This window comes from Mesoplodon bidens, assembly GCF_964165515.1.
Source record: "Mesoplodon bidens genome assembly, chromosome: 12".
Taxonomy (NCBI): Eukaryota; Metazoa; Chordata; class Mammalia; order Artiodactyla; family Ziphiidae; genus Mesoplodon; species Mesoplodon bidens.
Genome location: NC_138168.1, coordinates 49,884,342 through 49,900,962, shown reverse-complemented (window position 1 = coordinate 49,900,962; position 16,621 = coordinate 49,884,342). Strand labels below are relative to the sequence as shown.

Genomic DNA, 16,621 nt, shown 5'->3' with positions numbered 1-16,621 from the left:
CATCATTCACATATCTATATATGTCTCATATATGTAACATATATGTAAGTTGCAGGTATTATGTCACTTCACCTTTAAAAGCTTTAGTATTAGTATGTATGTCCCAGGAATAAGGACCCTCTCTTACATTATTATAACCCCATTATTAACCCCCCAAATTTTCACACTAATGCAATAATATTATCTACCATAGAATACATACTCAAATGTCTCCAAATGTCCTTGCTAGCCCTTTGTTTATTTATTTGCTTTTTGATGCAATAAAGGATTATGCATTGCATTTGGTTCTGTATATAAAAACTCAATTTTCAAAAATATTGGCAAGAATATTTTGAATTATTTTTTAACCATTCATGTATTCATTGATTCATTCATTCACCCGTTCATCATAGAACTTTCATTTGTGTTTGCTATATGGCATAATTGTGTAAACAACTAAGCAGTTCACACTATAACATTCACTTGATTATTATGCATATAAAGCACTAATATGCAAAGTGCTTTAAGAATTCTGAAAAGAGAACTGTTATTTTCTGAAAGGGATTAAAAAAGGAGGGCCTTACAGGGACATGAGACAACAGTCAACACTATACCAAATCATGAGTAAGAGTAAATGGACAATAGCATGCATAAAACTTATTTTTCTCTTTAGATAATGTTCATTCTTAAGAATCTTTCTTCCTTTGAAAAATCAGGTGATGCTCCTTAGATTAAAAATAAATCATTTTCTGTGATGCACTTTTGAACCCTTTAAAAAATAAAACGGAGATCTGTAAATTGTTCATCCATTGCCATCAGCATGCTTTAATAACTAACAAGGTGCTAGATTGTATGTATTATAAATGCGATCATGATAAATTCAATATGGGTTATATTTTTGGATAGCAAGACATTACCAGACCTGAGGTGCCCGACCAGTTCTCTCTGGATCTTGGACTTTGATAATATATAAATTTAATGATCTCAAACTGGGAAAAGGGGGAAGGATTAAAAGCAGAGTTGAGCAGTGGAATACAAAAGGAGGTATAGATAAGGAAGAACATTTGAGGCATGGTGCTGAACTTTGGGTTGAACAGAAAGTCAGAGACCAGCAGGCCTTCCAATTACTCCTCCTTACCGCCAGGCTTGAGCAATTTAGTCCATTTTATACTTCAGTGAAATAATAGCTAAATAGACGTTTACATTTCAAGGTTACCTGATTCTTAAAGTATCTAAGCAATTTCTTTTTGTTACTCTAAGTGGCAAATATGTGTAATTGAAAAAAAAATTGTAAAATTAAGCTTAACCAGAATATTTCACATGGTGTTTATACAAACAGGGACATTGTCTGCAATGCTGAATGCTATATGTGTACCTTTATTTTAAAACCAAAACACCATACTGGCTTCTGCTTTCTGCTCCCCACTCTTTACAACTGCAGCTACTGAGGGCTTTCAGTCAAAATGTGCCCCCTCTTGTGGCATGTCAAGAAATTGCATGCCATCATGGAAACAGTAGTTTAGATTGTTTTCATGACCCATTAATTTATAGGAAGGGGAAGAATATCTGATTTTAGTTGAAAAGAAGTTTATAATTTTAAAATACCTCTAGCAACTTGTACTATAAATATTAAAAACACCCGACTGGCAGTAATCTTCCTTTATTAATGTCAAAAAATTGACCAGGGTTTACATTTTTCTTAATGATTCAGGTATCTAGTTTCTTTGTAATGAAAGTTACATAAGATGTGATCATAATGTAAAAAGTGAATGAAATAAATACAGTCCAATTTAATAAAAGAGAGGCTCTAATTTTAAACAGTGTATTAAAAATGATATATGTGTATTAGCTACTTTCTATTTGTCAGCATTGCATCTATCATGAAGTCATTTCTAATGCATTTTAGAAACGTGCTTTGCATTAAGCTATTAGGCGCTTTGGCACAGGGATTACAATTTAAGAAAGTATTCTGTTGTCTTAAAAGCCTATGCATGACAGAGACTAAATTTATTTCCTTATTTCTTTCACCAGGGCAGGGACTTTCCTTAAATCCTCTCTCTTAGCTATCTCCCTTTCACCTGCAGATGCTTTTAAAAATGTTTTGCTAGAAATAAAATATGCAGGAAGCAAAAACATAAAAGAAGCAAAAATTATTTTCCTATTTTCATATAATTTTAGTAAGCATCATTTTCTGTATATCTCTTATGTGTATAATCCTGAACAAAATGATGATCCAGGCCTTAAAGAACTTGGGATTCATTCATTCATTCATCAGATACTTATTTAATGCATACTATGTGCAGTTGGTATTCAGAAGGCTGGGCTACGGTGGTAAACAAGACCATCCCTGACCTCATGAAGTGTATATTCTAGTTGGCAGTGGAGGGGAGATGCCAACTAAATAGAAAAGACACACTCGTTTAGGAAAGATATCTACTTATTTGTTGTGTTACTCTGGTTTTTACAAGACTAAGCAAATAGTGGAAATCAAGGAAAGCATTTTGATTTTCTTTCTTTTTTAAAAATTTTTGTTTATTTTTTGGCTGCATTGGGTCTTTGTTGCTGCGCAGGGGCTTTCTCTACTTGCGACGAGTGGGGGCTACTCTTTGTTGAGGTGCACAGGCTTCTCATTTTGGTGGCTTCTCTTGTTGCGGAGCACGGGCTCTAGGTGTATGGGCTTCAGTAGTTGTGGTGCTTGGGCTCAGTAGTTGTGGTTCATGGGCTCTAGAGCACAGGCTCAGTAGTTGTGGCGCACAGGCTTAGTTGCTCAGTGACATGTGGGATCTTCCTGGACCAGGGATTGAACCTGTGTCCCCTACATTGGCAGGCAGATTCTTACCCACTGCGTGACCAAAGAAGTCCCACACTTTAATTTTCTCTACAGACTAATGATGGGTTGGAGTAGAAATGAGGATTGCTTTCCTACATTGGAAATTTGAGAGAAATCTGGAAGCAGAATATTATGCTAAGATTATCTTGGTTGGGAAGATGAGGTCATCAGAGTGTCAGTTGGATTCTCCCATTAAACAGTAATAAACTCTGCAGCCTGGGTATGGCACTCTCCTTTGAAGGGCAAGGGGGGAAGGGGAGGACATACTGTTCAGATTCTTTAAAGCTTCTGTTAGGATGTGCCATATATTGTGTTTGCCCACATTCCAAAGCAAGTCACAAAGCTGCATCCTAAGTTAATGTGATGGGGAATGATGCTCCACCTATTGCAAGCCATTGCAAAGGCCAAGAGAGAATGATTCACTGACCTCATGTCTCATATAAGTAAATGCAGTCAAAGGGCTCAAAATCCAGTAGGAGAGGTACAGTATAAATTACAAGAGCAATACTGTGAATGAATTCAATAGCAGAGGTCGATGTGCAGTGGGATATGAAGGGCCAAGTGAGCTGCTCTGCTTGCTTGAGTCCAGGGGCTTAATCGAGGAGGAGACGCCTGAAATGGGCCTTGAAAAATGAACTTGTCTATAGCACGTAAATAGAGTGACATCGTAGTTGGAGTAAATAGTCTGTGCAAATGCACAGAAACAGAAAACACCATGGTGCATTCAGGAAACTACAGATAAGTGTTTAAACCTTGAGGGTAGGGTGCAGGAGAGAATTCCGTTAAGGCGTGTGAACTTTAGGCAATGGGGTGCACTTGAAGAGCTTTAGAAAGGAGAATAACAAATTCAGATTGTGTTTTAGAAGATGACTCTGGAGACTGTGGAAGCTGGACAGTGTTGCAGGACACAGGGAAAACAGTATATGAGCTTACTGCAGTGGTCCAGAAGAGAGACTTTAAGGGGCACGCCACAAGGTGATGGCAGTGGAGAGTACTGACAGGCTGACAGGACATAATGCTCGGTCAGAGATGAGAAATCAGGGAGACAGAGGAATTCTCTCTCATGCTCATCAGAGAGAGGCATGACCCTCAAATCTCTAGCTTTACTGTCTGGGTTTCAGGATGGCAGTGCCATTCACTGAGATAGAATATTCAAGCTGGGGAGGAAACTTAGGGAATAAGATAATGTGAATTAAAATTTTGACTTGGTACATTTGAGGTGCTGGCTAGGAAGTTGAGTGAGCAGCTTAGCAGAGAGAGACTGGGGAGTCATTACACATTCAGTACAGTCATCAGAAGCCAAATGTCTGCAATATTACTAAGAATGGTTGTGAGAGCTGATATGGTGGCCCAGGTGAGAACCAATATAGAAGAAGATGGAGGCAGAGAAGCCTGAGAACCAGTAAGAATAAAAGTAGAATCACTGTGTTAGATGGAGGAATGTTCAACCTGTGTTTCCCTTTAAAGGTGTCAGTTGCAGAAATAGACCTTCTCAGCAGCATTATCCTCATCTCAAGATTAAATAGTACCAATAAGCCTCCTTGCTCCCAGAGCTGTGAGCAGTGTCTTGTGAGAGTTGCCTAAAAATACTTGCTGTTTGGCAGTAGAAGGAGACAGTTGGTGGAGGGATTAAGAGCGTGGTGTGGGGGCTTCCCTGGTGGTGCAGTGGTTGAGAGTCCGCCTGCCGATGCAGGGGACACGGGTTCGTGCCCCGGTCCAAGAAGATCCCACATGCCGCGGAGCGGCTGGGCCCGTGAGCCATGGCCGCTGAGCCTGCGCGTCCGGAGCCTGTGCTCCACAACGGGAGAGGCCACAACAGTGAGAGGCCCGCGTACCGCAAAAAAAATTAAAAAAAAAAAAGAGTGTGGTGTGGGATTCAGAGTCTTGTTCCCTGGTTTTGACTCACAAAATGAATATTTACCTGCTTTGTATCCAGGGGAAAAGTACTTAATCTCCCTCGACTTTAGTTTCTCCTCTGTAAAATGATGAAAATAATATCCATATCCCTTAGGGTTGGTATGAGAATTAAATAAAATACTTCATGAAAAAGCACTTAGCACAGTGCTTGCTTAAGGCAGGTGCTCAATAAAAATCCAATTGCTTTTATGTTTATGCGTCAAGAGTACTACCTTTTGCACAGAAAGATGGAGCTGTTGGCCCACCTTGCATTGGAACGTGTACTTTGAACTGTTTTTCTGGGGTAGTGGTGAATCATCCTGAGTACCCACGGTTGTTTACCTGGTTCACCCCTGAACTAATGAGAGTCATTAGGAAGATGGTTGGCCAGCCTTCAAAGTGTAGCCTGTAACTAGGAGATGGTTTGTCTTTATATGAAGTGTTACCTGAACATGACCTGCCTGAACTGTGCTGGCCGGAAGTTATGACAAATGAAACCAAATCTAAACAGACTTGTGTAAACTTTGCCTAATACTTGTCTGAAATAAATAGCAGGAATGTATCTTATATCAAGGGTCCTCATTTAATATGAAGCAATTTCCAAGAATGAGAGCCCTCTGCTTTTGGAAACGCGAAGGAATAATGAGCAAGTTACCAAAAGTTGTCTTGCATATGTAAAAGCAATGAAAAAATGGAAGGAGACAGTATTCTGCTGTGAAAATCAATTAGCTAATACACAAGAAGGTCCTTTGTATTTTCACAAGAAGATAAAAATTGATTTCAAGGTATTTCAATTATCATCCATTACATATCTCCAGGACTTTCATGTTCACTCTGTTTAGCATGTCTCCTCATTACCGAAATGGGGTTCAGAGAAGAAGAGAGATTCAGGGACTGAGTTCTCCTTCATAATAGAAAAGGCTTCCCAAGAGTTTGGGGAGAGTTTGAAAGATGGCATTCTAAAAGTCCTAAAACATTCTTCTGAGAAATTAGTAAATTATTACTTGAAAAAATAGAAAACAACTAAACAAAACAGGAAACAAGAAATAAACAGTTAAAGGTTTCTACTATTTCTACTGTCATTCACAGGACACCCTAGATGACTAGACTTGGATTCCAACCCTGCGAACAAATAGTAGTTTATTTTGAAACTCTAGGCTCATCAGTAAAAGAGGAATTTAGACTAAATCATCTTTAAAATTTCTTGTCATTCATATATCATATTCTCCTTTTGTTGATAGAATAGTAGGATTTGCAAAAACTGTCTAGTCTCATATTGCCCTTTCTGAGATCTCTTATAATTTGAAACTTCTAAGGGGAGCATCAAACCTCCCATGAACAGAAACCCCAGAGAACCAGCCTATTCTGGTGTTGGACAGTTCATTTCATGAGAAATTCTTTCTTATGTTTAGTAGATGTGCCATTTTATTTGATTATTTATCACTTCATTTGTGAATGTGTTTGTTTACTTCTACGAAAGGATTTAAGTTGGCTTACATTGCTGAAACACCGTGCAAAATACAGCTAAACATAAAAAAGGCAAATCAATGAAAAAGAACAGAGAAATAGATCTTGCTGAGCCTCAAATGGGAGATAAGTATCACAGTTTAGAAATCAGTTTAGCTGGGAGTTCTCTGGCAGTTAAGGCAGAAAGGGAACCATATTGTGCTTCTCACTGGGTTACGTAAGAAGAGATGCATTATATCTTAAGCGTTAAGTTCAAAGAGAAATGAGTTCATGGGGGTCTTTATATAAAGAATATCAAGGGGCTTCCCTGGTGGCGCAGTGTTTGAGAGTCCTCCTGCCGATGCAGGGGACACAGCTTCGTGCCCCGGTCCGGGAGGATCCCACATGCCGCGGAGCGGCTGGGCCCGTGAGCCATGGCCGCTGGGCCTGCGCGTGTGGAGCCCGGGGCTGTTCACTACTGTTCATCAGCCAAAACAGGGAAAGCAATATGTATAAGAATGTTCATTGCAGCATTTTTACAGCATTAAATGACTGGAAAATTGCAGCAAATCTGAAAATTAAGAGTTAATATTACAATCATAAAAATTATGTAGCAACAAGAAAAAAATAGATAATGTGTTAAGTGAAATAAAATGTGTTAAGTGAAATAACTGGGATACAAAATTAAGAGAATAGTATTATTTTAAACATGAGGATACATCTGGCTGCTCACACATCCTGGAGCCTTTTCCTGCTGAAGGAACCCAGCTGAGGTTCCTTGTGAAAACCATAATCACATGAGGCCCAAGATGATTCAATTTGCCAACATGGTAACACCTGAGTTAGATTGGCAGATTTGTGAGTATTTTACTCACTCTGTTTTTCCAAACCAACTGTAATGAAGGTATAGTGAATTTAAAATAAAAATATATACATAATGCTTCCCACTTTTTTAGAGAGGCCACATAAGATTTAACTTCCTAAGACGATGTCCACATATACTTCTCAAGACACTGACTATAATGATACTTAATATTCTTTTTTTTTTTTTTTTTTTTTTTGTGGTACGCGGGCCCCTCACTGTTGTGGCCTCTTCCGTTGTGGAGCACAGGCTCAGGACGTGCAGGCTCAGTGGCCATGGCTCACGGGCCCAGCTGCTCCGCGGCATGTGGGATCTTCCCGGACCGGGGCACAAACCCGTGTCCCCTGCATCAGCAGGCGGACTCTCAACCACTGCGCCACCAGGGAAGCCCTACTATTAAGAATCTTGATGATGATATTGCTCATTACATTTTTCTCTGTGTGTGTGTGTGTTTTATGAAGACCTATGTGAAAAGTTTCTCATTTCAGTACCAGCAATAGTGTTTTGGGTTTTTTTTTTTTTTGAGTAACAGTTTATTAATATTTTATTCAGGGAATCAGGTAACTGAATGAGTTTCTCTCATGGTTTTGAGCTGTCAAAAATTGGCCCACATCTAGCAAACATGGACGGAAATCTAAAGAATACCTTACATAAAGCATACCAGCCTTGTTCCTGGAGTCATTGTCCTTTCCTTTCCTTTTTGTCCACTTATCTTAAATTTCATTTTATTTTGATAATTTATGCAAGCCTTTGGATCTTTCTGGAACAAAGCAAATATATAACTAAATGAATGCATGCAAATACTTGGATTATTTCCTTAGGGTAAGTTTTGAAAAGTAGAAGCACTGGCTTTCATGTCACATTAAATCTTAATCCAGTGAAAGACTTTCTGTAGGAAATTGAGATAATATAATCCACGGATGTAAATTCCTGATGATTTATAGCAGATATAATGCTGAATGAGAAGTTAAGAGTCCCAAGAGGAATAAAGAGTCAAGTTGTTTTCCAGAGACTTTCTGTGCAATATTAATTGCTGCAAATGCTATTTTCATGTAAAACTGTGGTAGATGCTTTTTAATTAAATTATATGACAAAATATTGAATGTTATAATTGTGTATTAATTAAAGTGATGCTCATCTTCATAAGATATCATATGTATAAACAGCAAAACTGACATTTTGTTCTGAAAATTTAAGAGCCAGCTTTGATTGGGGATTGGCCTGTTTTAATAAGGAGTTAGACCATAGGGGTCTTGAGGATAAGACCAACAGTTTTCTCAAAAATATCCTAAGTATTTGGACAGATATGTGGTTCAGGCTCATGGATTTCCATGCTATATAATATGGAAGAGATAGTTGATTTTTGCACGTAAGGGTAGTTGATTGTGTTGTCTTTGACTATAAAAGTACCTCAGCTGGTCTATTGGACCAGTAACAATGCTGAAGCCCTCAGGACATGAGAGCTATCAGATGTATCTTCAAATAGATTTTTTAAGTTTTTTGAGTCACCTAATGTAGACATTCTCTTAATGAGTCTTCACTTAACCTAGCAGTTTAGTAGTCAAACTTACTGACTGATGTCCACAGAACACTGAATATGCCTGGCTGGGAGACAGGTGACCTTGGGGACCCAGTAGTTGAGTTTTATGCATGAAGAGAGTCAAATCTGTTTGTTCCTTTTGGTTTAGTGGATTTTTTTTCATCAGAAAAGAACAAGTCTTCTACATGATACCACTTTAATATTTTGAGACAGGTGTAATTTCTTCTTTCAAAACTACTCATACAGGAATTCTATTCTGTTTGCTGTAGAACAAAACACAGTGTAAAATGGGTGTGTGTGTTAGATTCTGTTTTAATGGGGGATACACTGTACTAACTCAATTTAATGCTATTTACTTACTGGTGTAGAACTATCTTCACATGATTTCTAAAGCAATGGTATAGGAGGTGTTATCATGATTATAATAGTTTTGAAAAGTACAAACCACCCTTCCAAAGAAAAATCAAATAAACAGGAGTTTACATGTGTAGGAGTTCTCTCACACAGAATTAATGGCAGTTTCTTCACTTAATATGTTTGGTAGCCACTATGTTATGTAGCCTTTATTGTGCAAAGAGTGGAAACTTTTACTTTGGAAGTGGCTCTCTTGTTGACAATGCTATTTGATAATACTGATATTCTAGTACAGTACTCACACATTGCACATTTAGAAATGTCTATCATCCTTTGTGAATAAAGACACTCAAACTACCCCGTGAGAGTATATAGATAAGATCATTATTTTCATTTTCTAGATAAGGAAACTGAAATGAAATTCCTTGCCAAAGGTCAAAGAACAAATCACTGGGAGAATTAGATTAGGGCAGTGAGTTCTTGATTTTCAATCCTTTGCTTAATCATCTAAGTCATATTGTTTTACCCAGTATGGGAACAGATTATTTTCAGTCAGTAAGAATAAGGCTGTGCCCAGATGATGCCAGAAGACTAGCTGAAAAATGAAAATCTGCTCAATCATTTGTTTATCTGTAAAATGCCAAACTACTTGTTATACTGATATTTTTCACTAAGCCTAATAGGTTGTCTCACGTTTTGCAGACATAGCCTCTAACTTAATGTTTATATTGTACTAAAATTAACTTTAGTTAATTTCTGGGGGTTCTGTCTTTTAAAAACTTAATTTTGGAATATTATAATTATGTAATATGTTCTGAATAATGTGTTAGTCGTGTGGTAAATTGAGGATAAAAACTCTTTGAAAGTATTTTTTGATGAAATCTCACACCTTTGTGCAGTAGTAGACAAACTCTTTTCTATCATCAGAGACTATACGATAAGATCTCACCATTAGGAGAAAGCTGGGCTTCTGCGTCTGCCACCAACTCCTTCTAAATTCATTTGGGCCTGGCATTTAGGACTGAAATCATAAGACTCCATCTATATCACATGCGTTCCTGCAGAATCAGTTACCCTGGATGTGAAGGTGGCCAAATAATCAGGTGACCAGTGCCATGGTCCTTATAGAAGGTCATGGGCAGAAATAGCTGAATTCTTTCAATGTTCAACAAACCTTTATTGTACTCTTCATACATACTTACCTGCATCTCTGCAATATATCCTAATTCTTGGACATGTTCTGGTAGATTAAGCAGTTGACAGGTGAAACATTTTCCCCTAGGTCAAACAGCATAAATGAGAGTCAAGATGTAAACTCAGGATGCCTGGCTTTTAGTACCTCAATTCATTCAATTGTGATGCTACTGAGTTTGTTGATGGATGATTCCGTTATATTTTATATAATGTTTACATGTTTTGCAGTTAAACTACTAAAATGCTTAACTAATCTGAACTCATAGTAATTCACAATAAGAATGGCACAAGCATTATCATTCACTTATAGCCTGTAGAATTTGGAATAGGTTTGGTTCAATAATAAAGATCAAAGCAAACCAGAAAAGGAATAGAAAATTCATTTCTCCTTAGTTCTGAGACCTTCTGAATTCAGTCTTTATTAAGAATGACAGTTTGCAAATGTGTGGACTCACTACTAACAAATTAAAATCACTTAAAAAAACCCACTTATTTTGGATTTGATTACTCAGGAATACAATATTAAAAGTGCCTTCATCCTGACTACGGTGTATTGAATTTCTCTGATGTAGCTTCTGTGATCTAATTTTAAAATTTTATATATATATATATATATATATATATATATATTTCAGACTGGGCTAGTCTGAAAACTTAAATGAACTGCATATAAGTAATCTATGACGCTAGTCAGAGATGGAGTACTTATTCCTGTGTTATGTTGCAATGCTCAAATAATTAGATATAAACATGAATGACTGTCCTCTAATAGTATTTATATGCTGGGACTAAGTTTGTTTTCCTCTATTTAAAAATAAAATTCCAGGGAAGACTTGACTTAAAAGTATTTGTATAATTACCTGTTTAATTTTGCAGCAGACATTGCAGAAGCTTACATTTCTCTTCAAATCCAAGAGTTAGTGACATCTAGCAGATGTTTATGTTAGTTGTTACTCTGTGTCAGGCTCTGAGTAGGTATTAGTTCAAGACACAGAGTCCCTGCCCTTCACAGAGCTGCCTCCACTGAGATAAATCCACCATCACAATTAAACTGGGTAATGTGACAGAAAGGAGCTGGGAGGAGTACATGCAACAGGGTGATGGGGAAGGCTGGTTCTGAGGATTTAAATTGAGACCTGAAGAGGGGCTGGCTACTAGAAAATTCATAGAAAAAGCATTCAAGTGGTGTTCAAGGCTCCAAGGTGAGAATTACTTTTTTTTTGGTAATGTGTAGTTTTCACAATTTGTAGTTTTCTGAAAGCACTACAGAAATAAATGAGAATTCAGAGAGAGAAAGCAACAGCCATTAGAAATGTTGGAATATTAGAGTGGAAACATTTGGAAATTTGGAGTTTTCTTAAAGCCTGCTCTTTTAATGATGAAGAAATGGAGGCCCAGTGACATTGCCATGTTTTGGTCACATACTAGTTAAATTGTAACCTGGGTCTCCCATCTTCCTGTCTATAGCTTTTTTCTATTAAACAAAATTACCTTTATTGTGCTTGACAACTCTAGATGTACTGAAAGTATTGGTTTTTACAGTTGAGAGTTTAAACCTTTATCTACAAATAGTTGGCAAACATTTATTTAGGCTTTCTTTATGATCAATGGCAATTGCCAAAGCCATATCAATCATTGGGATTTGCATCCCTTATTAAGAAAATCACAAAGAGTATTTTAACCCTTCAGTCGTCTATTGACTTTAGTTTCTAGCTTAGAAATCATGAAGTCTTTTGTGATGCATTAAAAGGGAATTCCTGAGTTTAATTTCCATGTAGTCCACTTCAGTTTGGAACCAGATATGGTCCATATTGATTAAAAAAGGAGAATTTTTTTATTGCTTCCCATCATTTCCAATTATAGATCTGTTGGCTTGCTAGACATCTCAGTCATACTTTATGCACTTTTCTTTTTGATAAATGGCAAACGAATTTTCAGGCCAACAATTTATATAAATTGCACGTATAATTTATACTTAGCTACCTTTCTACTTCTAATATTTTTATTACTTTGTGGAGAAATGAATTGGGGCTAATATTGTTTACATCTCTCTTTGATTTTTTTGTTAGCCTTTTAATCCATAAACGGAATCTGTAATGAGCTTAGCTCTGTATCCTAATAAAGCCCCTCCGTTTGGTGATGATTATATAAGGCAATTAACATTGCCCCAAGAGTTATAGTCAGTGGGAATGGTAATTTGACAGATCAGAGTGTACAAAGATGTGTTCCAGACACTTAAAAAATTGTAATTTAAGAAGCTTATATTACTTTTGGAGGAGCTAAATGTTTGCCTGTTCTCTGCATTTTATTATAAAGAACTGAAAATAAAATATTCTCCTGTATGCAGATGAAATGCTTTTTTTCAGTTTTATTGAGGTATAATTGACAAATAAAATTAAAAGGTATCTAAAATGTACAACATGATGATTTGAAATATATATACATTTTGAAAGGATTCCCTCTCCCCACATTGAGTTAATTAACATACCTATCACCTCACATATTTCTCTCTGTTTTTGGTGAGACCATGTAAGTTTTACTCTCTTAGCAAATTTCAACTATATCATACAGTGTTATCAACTTTAGTCACCATGTTATATACTAGATGCTTAGAACATACTCATCTTATAGCTGAAGTTTTACCCTTTTACCAACTTCTCCCTAATCCTGCTCTCCCCAACCCCACTCCCAGGCAACAATTTTTCTACTCTGTTTCTATGAGTTTAATTTTTTTTAAAAAAAGATTCCACACATAAGTGATACTACACAGTATTTGTCTTCCTCTGTCTTATCTCACTTAGCACAATAGCCTCAAGGTTCATCCATGTTGTTGCAAATGATAGGATTTCCTTCTTTTTTTAAGGCTCAATAATATCTCTCTCTCCCTTACTCCCTCTCTCCCTCTTTCCATCTCTACCTGTAGTTATATCTATATCTACACATAGGTTTTGCTTTCTGAGAACACTGTTTATTTTATTTTAGTGTCCATGTTATAGAATTTCATGGGAGGAAATTCTCCTTTGTCTCTGTACCAGAAAGAACTGTTTCTAAACATCTTTTGTGATTTTATCTTATGAACACTGTGGTTTCTGAAACTCTTTCCTTCTTAATATTGCTAGAATGATAGAGTCCATTTTATAGCTTGTTTTAAACAAGTATACTAGGCCTCAAATCACAGTTTATTTTTGGTGCTAACTGTACTCTTTTATTTTTATATTTCCTTTAAAATATGATTCCGCATTCATTTTTCCTTTTTAGTCTGCTGTATGTCCTTTATAAGCTTCCTGAAGTCTTTTCTGAAACAAAGTTGAGAAATAAATAGAATTTGTTAAAATTTTATTCCATGCATTGAAACTATCATCACAAAACAAGCAAATCTCCTTTGCTTTGGCAAGAAGTTTATTAAAAGGACTTATTTTGGGTTCCAGTTTTAGACGAAGGGGTTGTGAAACACTACAGAATCAGAAGACTGGATGAAGGGGGCTTTTTCCTCACCCGGAAAAGAACCTTCTCAACACTGAATGAATTTGTGAGTCACTACACCAAGACAAGCGATGGCCTGTGTGTCCAGCTGGAAAAACCATGCTTAAAGGTGAAATGCTTTCAAACTGTCTTCCTTTATTTTTGAAGTTAATTTTTTTCCTTCAGGTGTTGGAGTTATTTGTCATGTGATATGTCAGCTCAGAAAAAGAAGGTCATTGAATACCCAAGTCATGGATAGGCAAACTGTGGCCCCTGAGCCAATACGGCCCCACACTTATTTTTATAAATAAGCTTTATTGGAGCATAGACATGCTCATTCATTTACAGATTGTCGTTGCTTTTTTGCTATAATGGCAGAGTTTAATAGTTGAAACAGAGACTATATGGCTTACAAAGCCTAAAATATTTACCATCTCAGTCTTTTCAGAAGAAGTTTGCCAAGTCCTGACCTCAAGCAACCACTGAACACAGAAAATATTCATTCTTTGCACTAAGAAACTAATCTGGTATCTTGTTATTGCAGCATTTAATGATATGGCTGGAGGGGAAAAAAGTTATGGAATACAATTCTTACTTAGATGATCTGTATTCAAGATTATTAACATGAAATGACTAGGTTCATTATCTGGTTGTCTGCATATAGATATCATTTAACTGTTCTAACAGTTTGATTGTTTGGCCTGGCTGTTTGGTGGGAGGAGGTAACATTTATAGAATTAATCTACATCTGTCATTAAATTCCGTTGTTTGCATGTTTTACCTAAATGTATTTAAAGCTAAGTAGTGGTCATACACCTCAGTGGGGCAAGCCCTCAGCTCCGCATCAGAGTTCAGGTCTCATGTACTGTCAGTGGTATAGCCAACCCTGTGGTTTATACCTGGATGACCGGTGAAAGCTTCCTTGTGATGCCTGATTAGAATTCTACAGACAAGTAGAAGCTGAAGAATTCTGTCCCGTATGCAGGGAATTTATGAGTTAAATCCTGAGACGTGAATAGGCAATTTTGGTATAAGTATGTACATCTTAGATGGAATAGGAATGACCTCACAAGAGTATCTAAGCTTATGCTAAGAAATAGTTCAACTGATACAAAGATATGACTTAAAAATTTTTAGTTTAACCAATATTGTTGAATTCTGGTAGGGAAAAGGGTTTACAAAGCATAGGTGACCTTCTGTGCACTCAAGATGCTGATGACTTAGTGGAGGAGATAAGATACATTTCTAAAGGCAGATGACAAACTAGACTATGCACTCTAGGAGAGCAGAGACCTTGCCTATTTTGTTTACAGAATGGAACCTAGTTGGTGCTTGAAAAATATTTATTTATTAAATAAATGAGTAAATGAGTGAACAAATAAGTAAATGAATTTGAAAAAAGATGAAATTAATTATGAGAAATTTTGTGATACATATGGGAAATGCTATAGGCCAAAGAGTTGGGGAGATAATTATGGATGAGATGGAACTTCAGTTTAGCCTTGAAACTTGATTTATGTAGGCAAGGAGGCAAAGAGAACTCCCACCACATAGGTGAGAGGGAGGTATTTGGGTGTCATTTGGGACAGATGGACAGCAAGGTGCCTGACTTAGCAGGATTTGGGAGATCAGCTGGAAGAGGCAAAGATATAGATTCTACCACAATTGCTTTCCATTTAAAAGTAATTAGAATAAAATTTACAATATTTTGTTTTTAAAAATGATGTCTCTTTTTAAAAGTACCTAGACTGTTATTTTCAACCAAAAAATTGTTGAATATAACTTTTTTCTTACCAGTATTCTAATTATTCTGTGAAGCAGATACAAGTCCCAGCTCCCTTTGATTTGTCATATAAAACCGTGGACCAGTGGGAGATTGACCGCAGCTCCATACTACTTATGAAGAGATTAGGATCTGGTCAGTTCGGCGAAGTGTGGGAGGGCCTATGGAACAATACCACTCCGGTAGCAGTAAAAACATTAAAACCAGGTACGAGAACAAGAATGGCAAAGGTTAAATGGCATATGTTGATACTTATAAGCTCAACTTGCCACTGTAAATGTCCAAGAGGTCATGGGACAGCCAGTGTGGGCACCAAGCAAATGTTATAATCACTTTCTATAGTGACCACAATGATCTATCCCAGCACCTGAGATTTTCAGAATTACTGCAGGTATGATTATGATTTTGAATCCTAATCTTATTAACAACGGAGACTAAACTTTATTGTCCAATCTGATCATTTTTTTTCCAAAAAAGAAGCAGCTAGCTATCCATCCTAACACTGCTCTCTAAGGAAGGCCTTTTGGAGGTCAAAAGAGAACAAAAAATCAGATTTCTTATATTAAAAAATAGCGCCATGATAGTTTTCTCTCCAAGAGGAATAATTATTATTGATTTACAGTGTAATAGCAGCAAACAGCTTTGGTGATTGCTTAAATGTCTTCACTTCACTGGGGCCATTAATCAATCTTCTCAGCTATTTATTGCTTAGCAGACTACCACGCAATAAAGACGAGCCTGAAATCAACTCCCACAGTAGCTTTGACAGGCAAAAATTAATATTTAATGTTGCATTACTAGCTGAGTTGAGATTGGGTCTCTTTTGCTATGCAGCTGTCAGCTGTAACCAGCATAGCTAAGGAGTGCTCTGAGCAGGCTTCCCCTGCAGAGGCTCCTGACGTATATGGTTTCAGCTCTAGCGAATGGTGTGATTTGGCAATGATTCAAGTGTCCTGCATTCCATGAATCTGATGGCCACCCAAAGCATCAACATAGAAACATATTGTAAATAAATCATCTGAATGGAGATCATAATTGCTGCTATCACTGGAAACTTCATCAATCAGATTGTTTAGGGGTGGGGGAATGATCCTACTATATCCGTAACTAACCATAGGCCAAACTATTTATAATAACCAAAAGCAGTCCTTTATTATGGTTTGGATGCCTCTTTTATTCTTAGCTCCATTTTGCCACAATGATTCATGACTTTAATCCTATTTGATTATGTGGAGCAGAACAGTGGTAGAGATGGAAGTGAGGGAGCTCAGCAAA

General features: G+C 37.0%; 1 protein-coding gene across 1 annotated transcript in view; it reads left to right on the top strand.

The window, feature by feature from the left end:
• Positions 1-16,621, top strand: part of FRK (fyn related Src family tyrosine kinase) — a 95,194-nt gene that overhangs the window by 64,262 nt on the left and 14,311 nt on the right. Inside the window, exons 3-4 of the mRNA XM_081250803.1 lie at positions 13,530-13,693; positions 15,385-15,553. Coding sequence (XP_081106929.1) covers positions 13,530-13,693; positions 15,385-15,553 — 333 coding nt within the window. The remainder of the gene's footprint in view (positions 1-13,529; positions 13,694-15,384; positions 15,554-16,621) is intronic.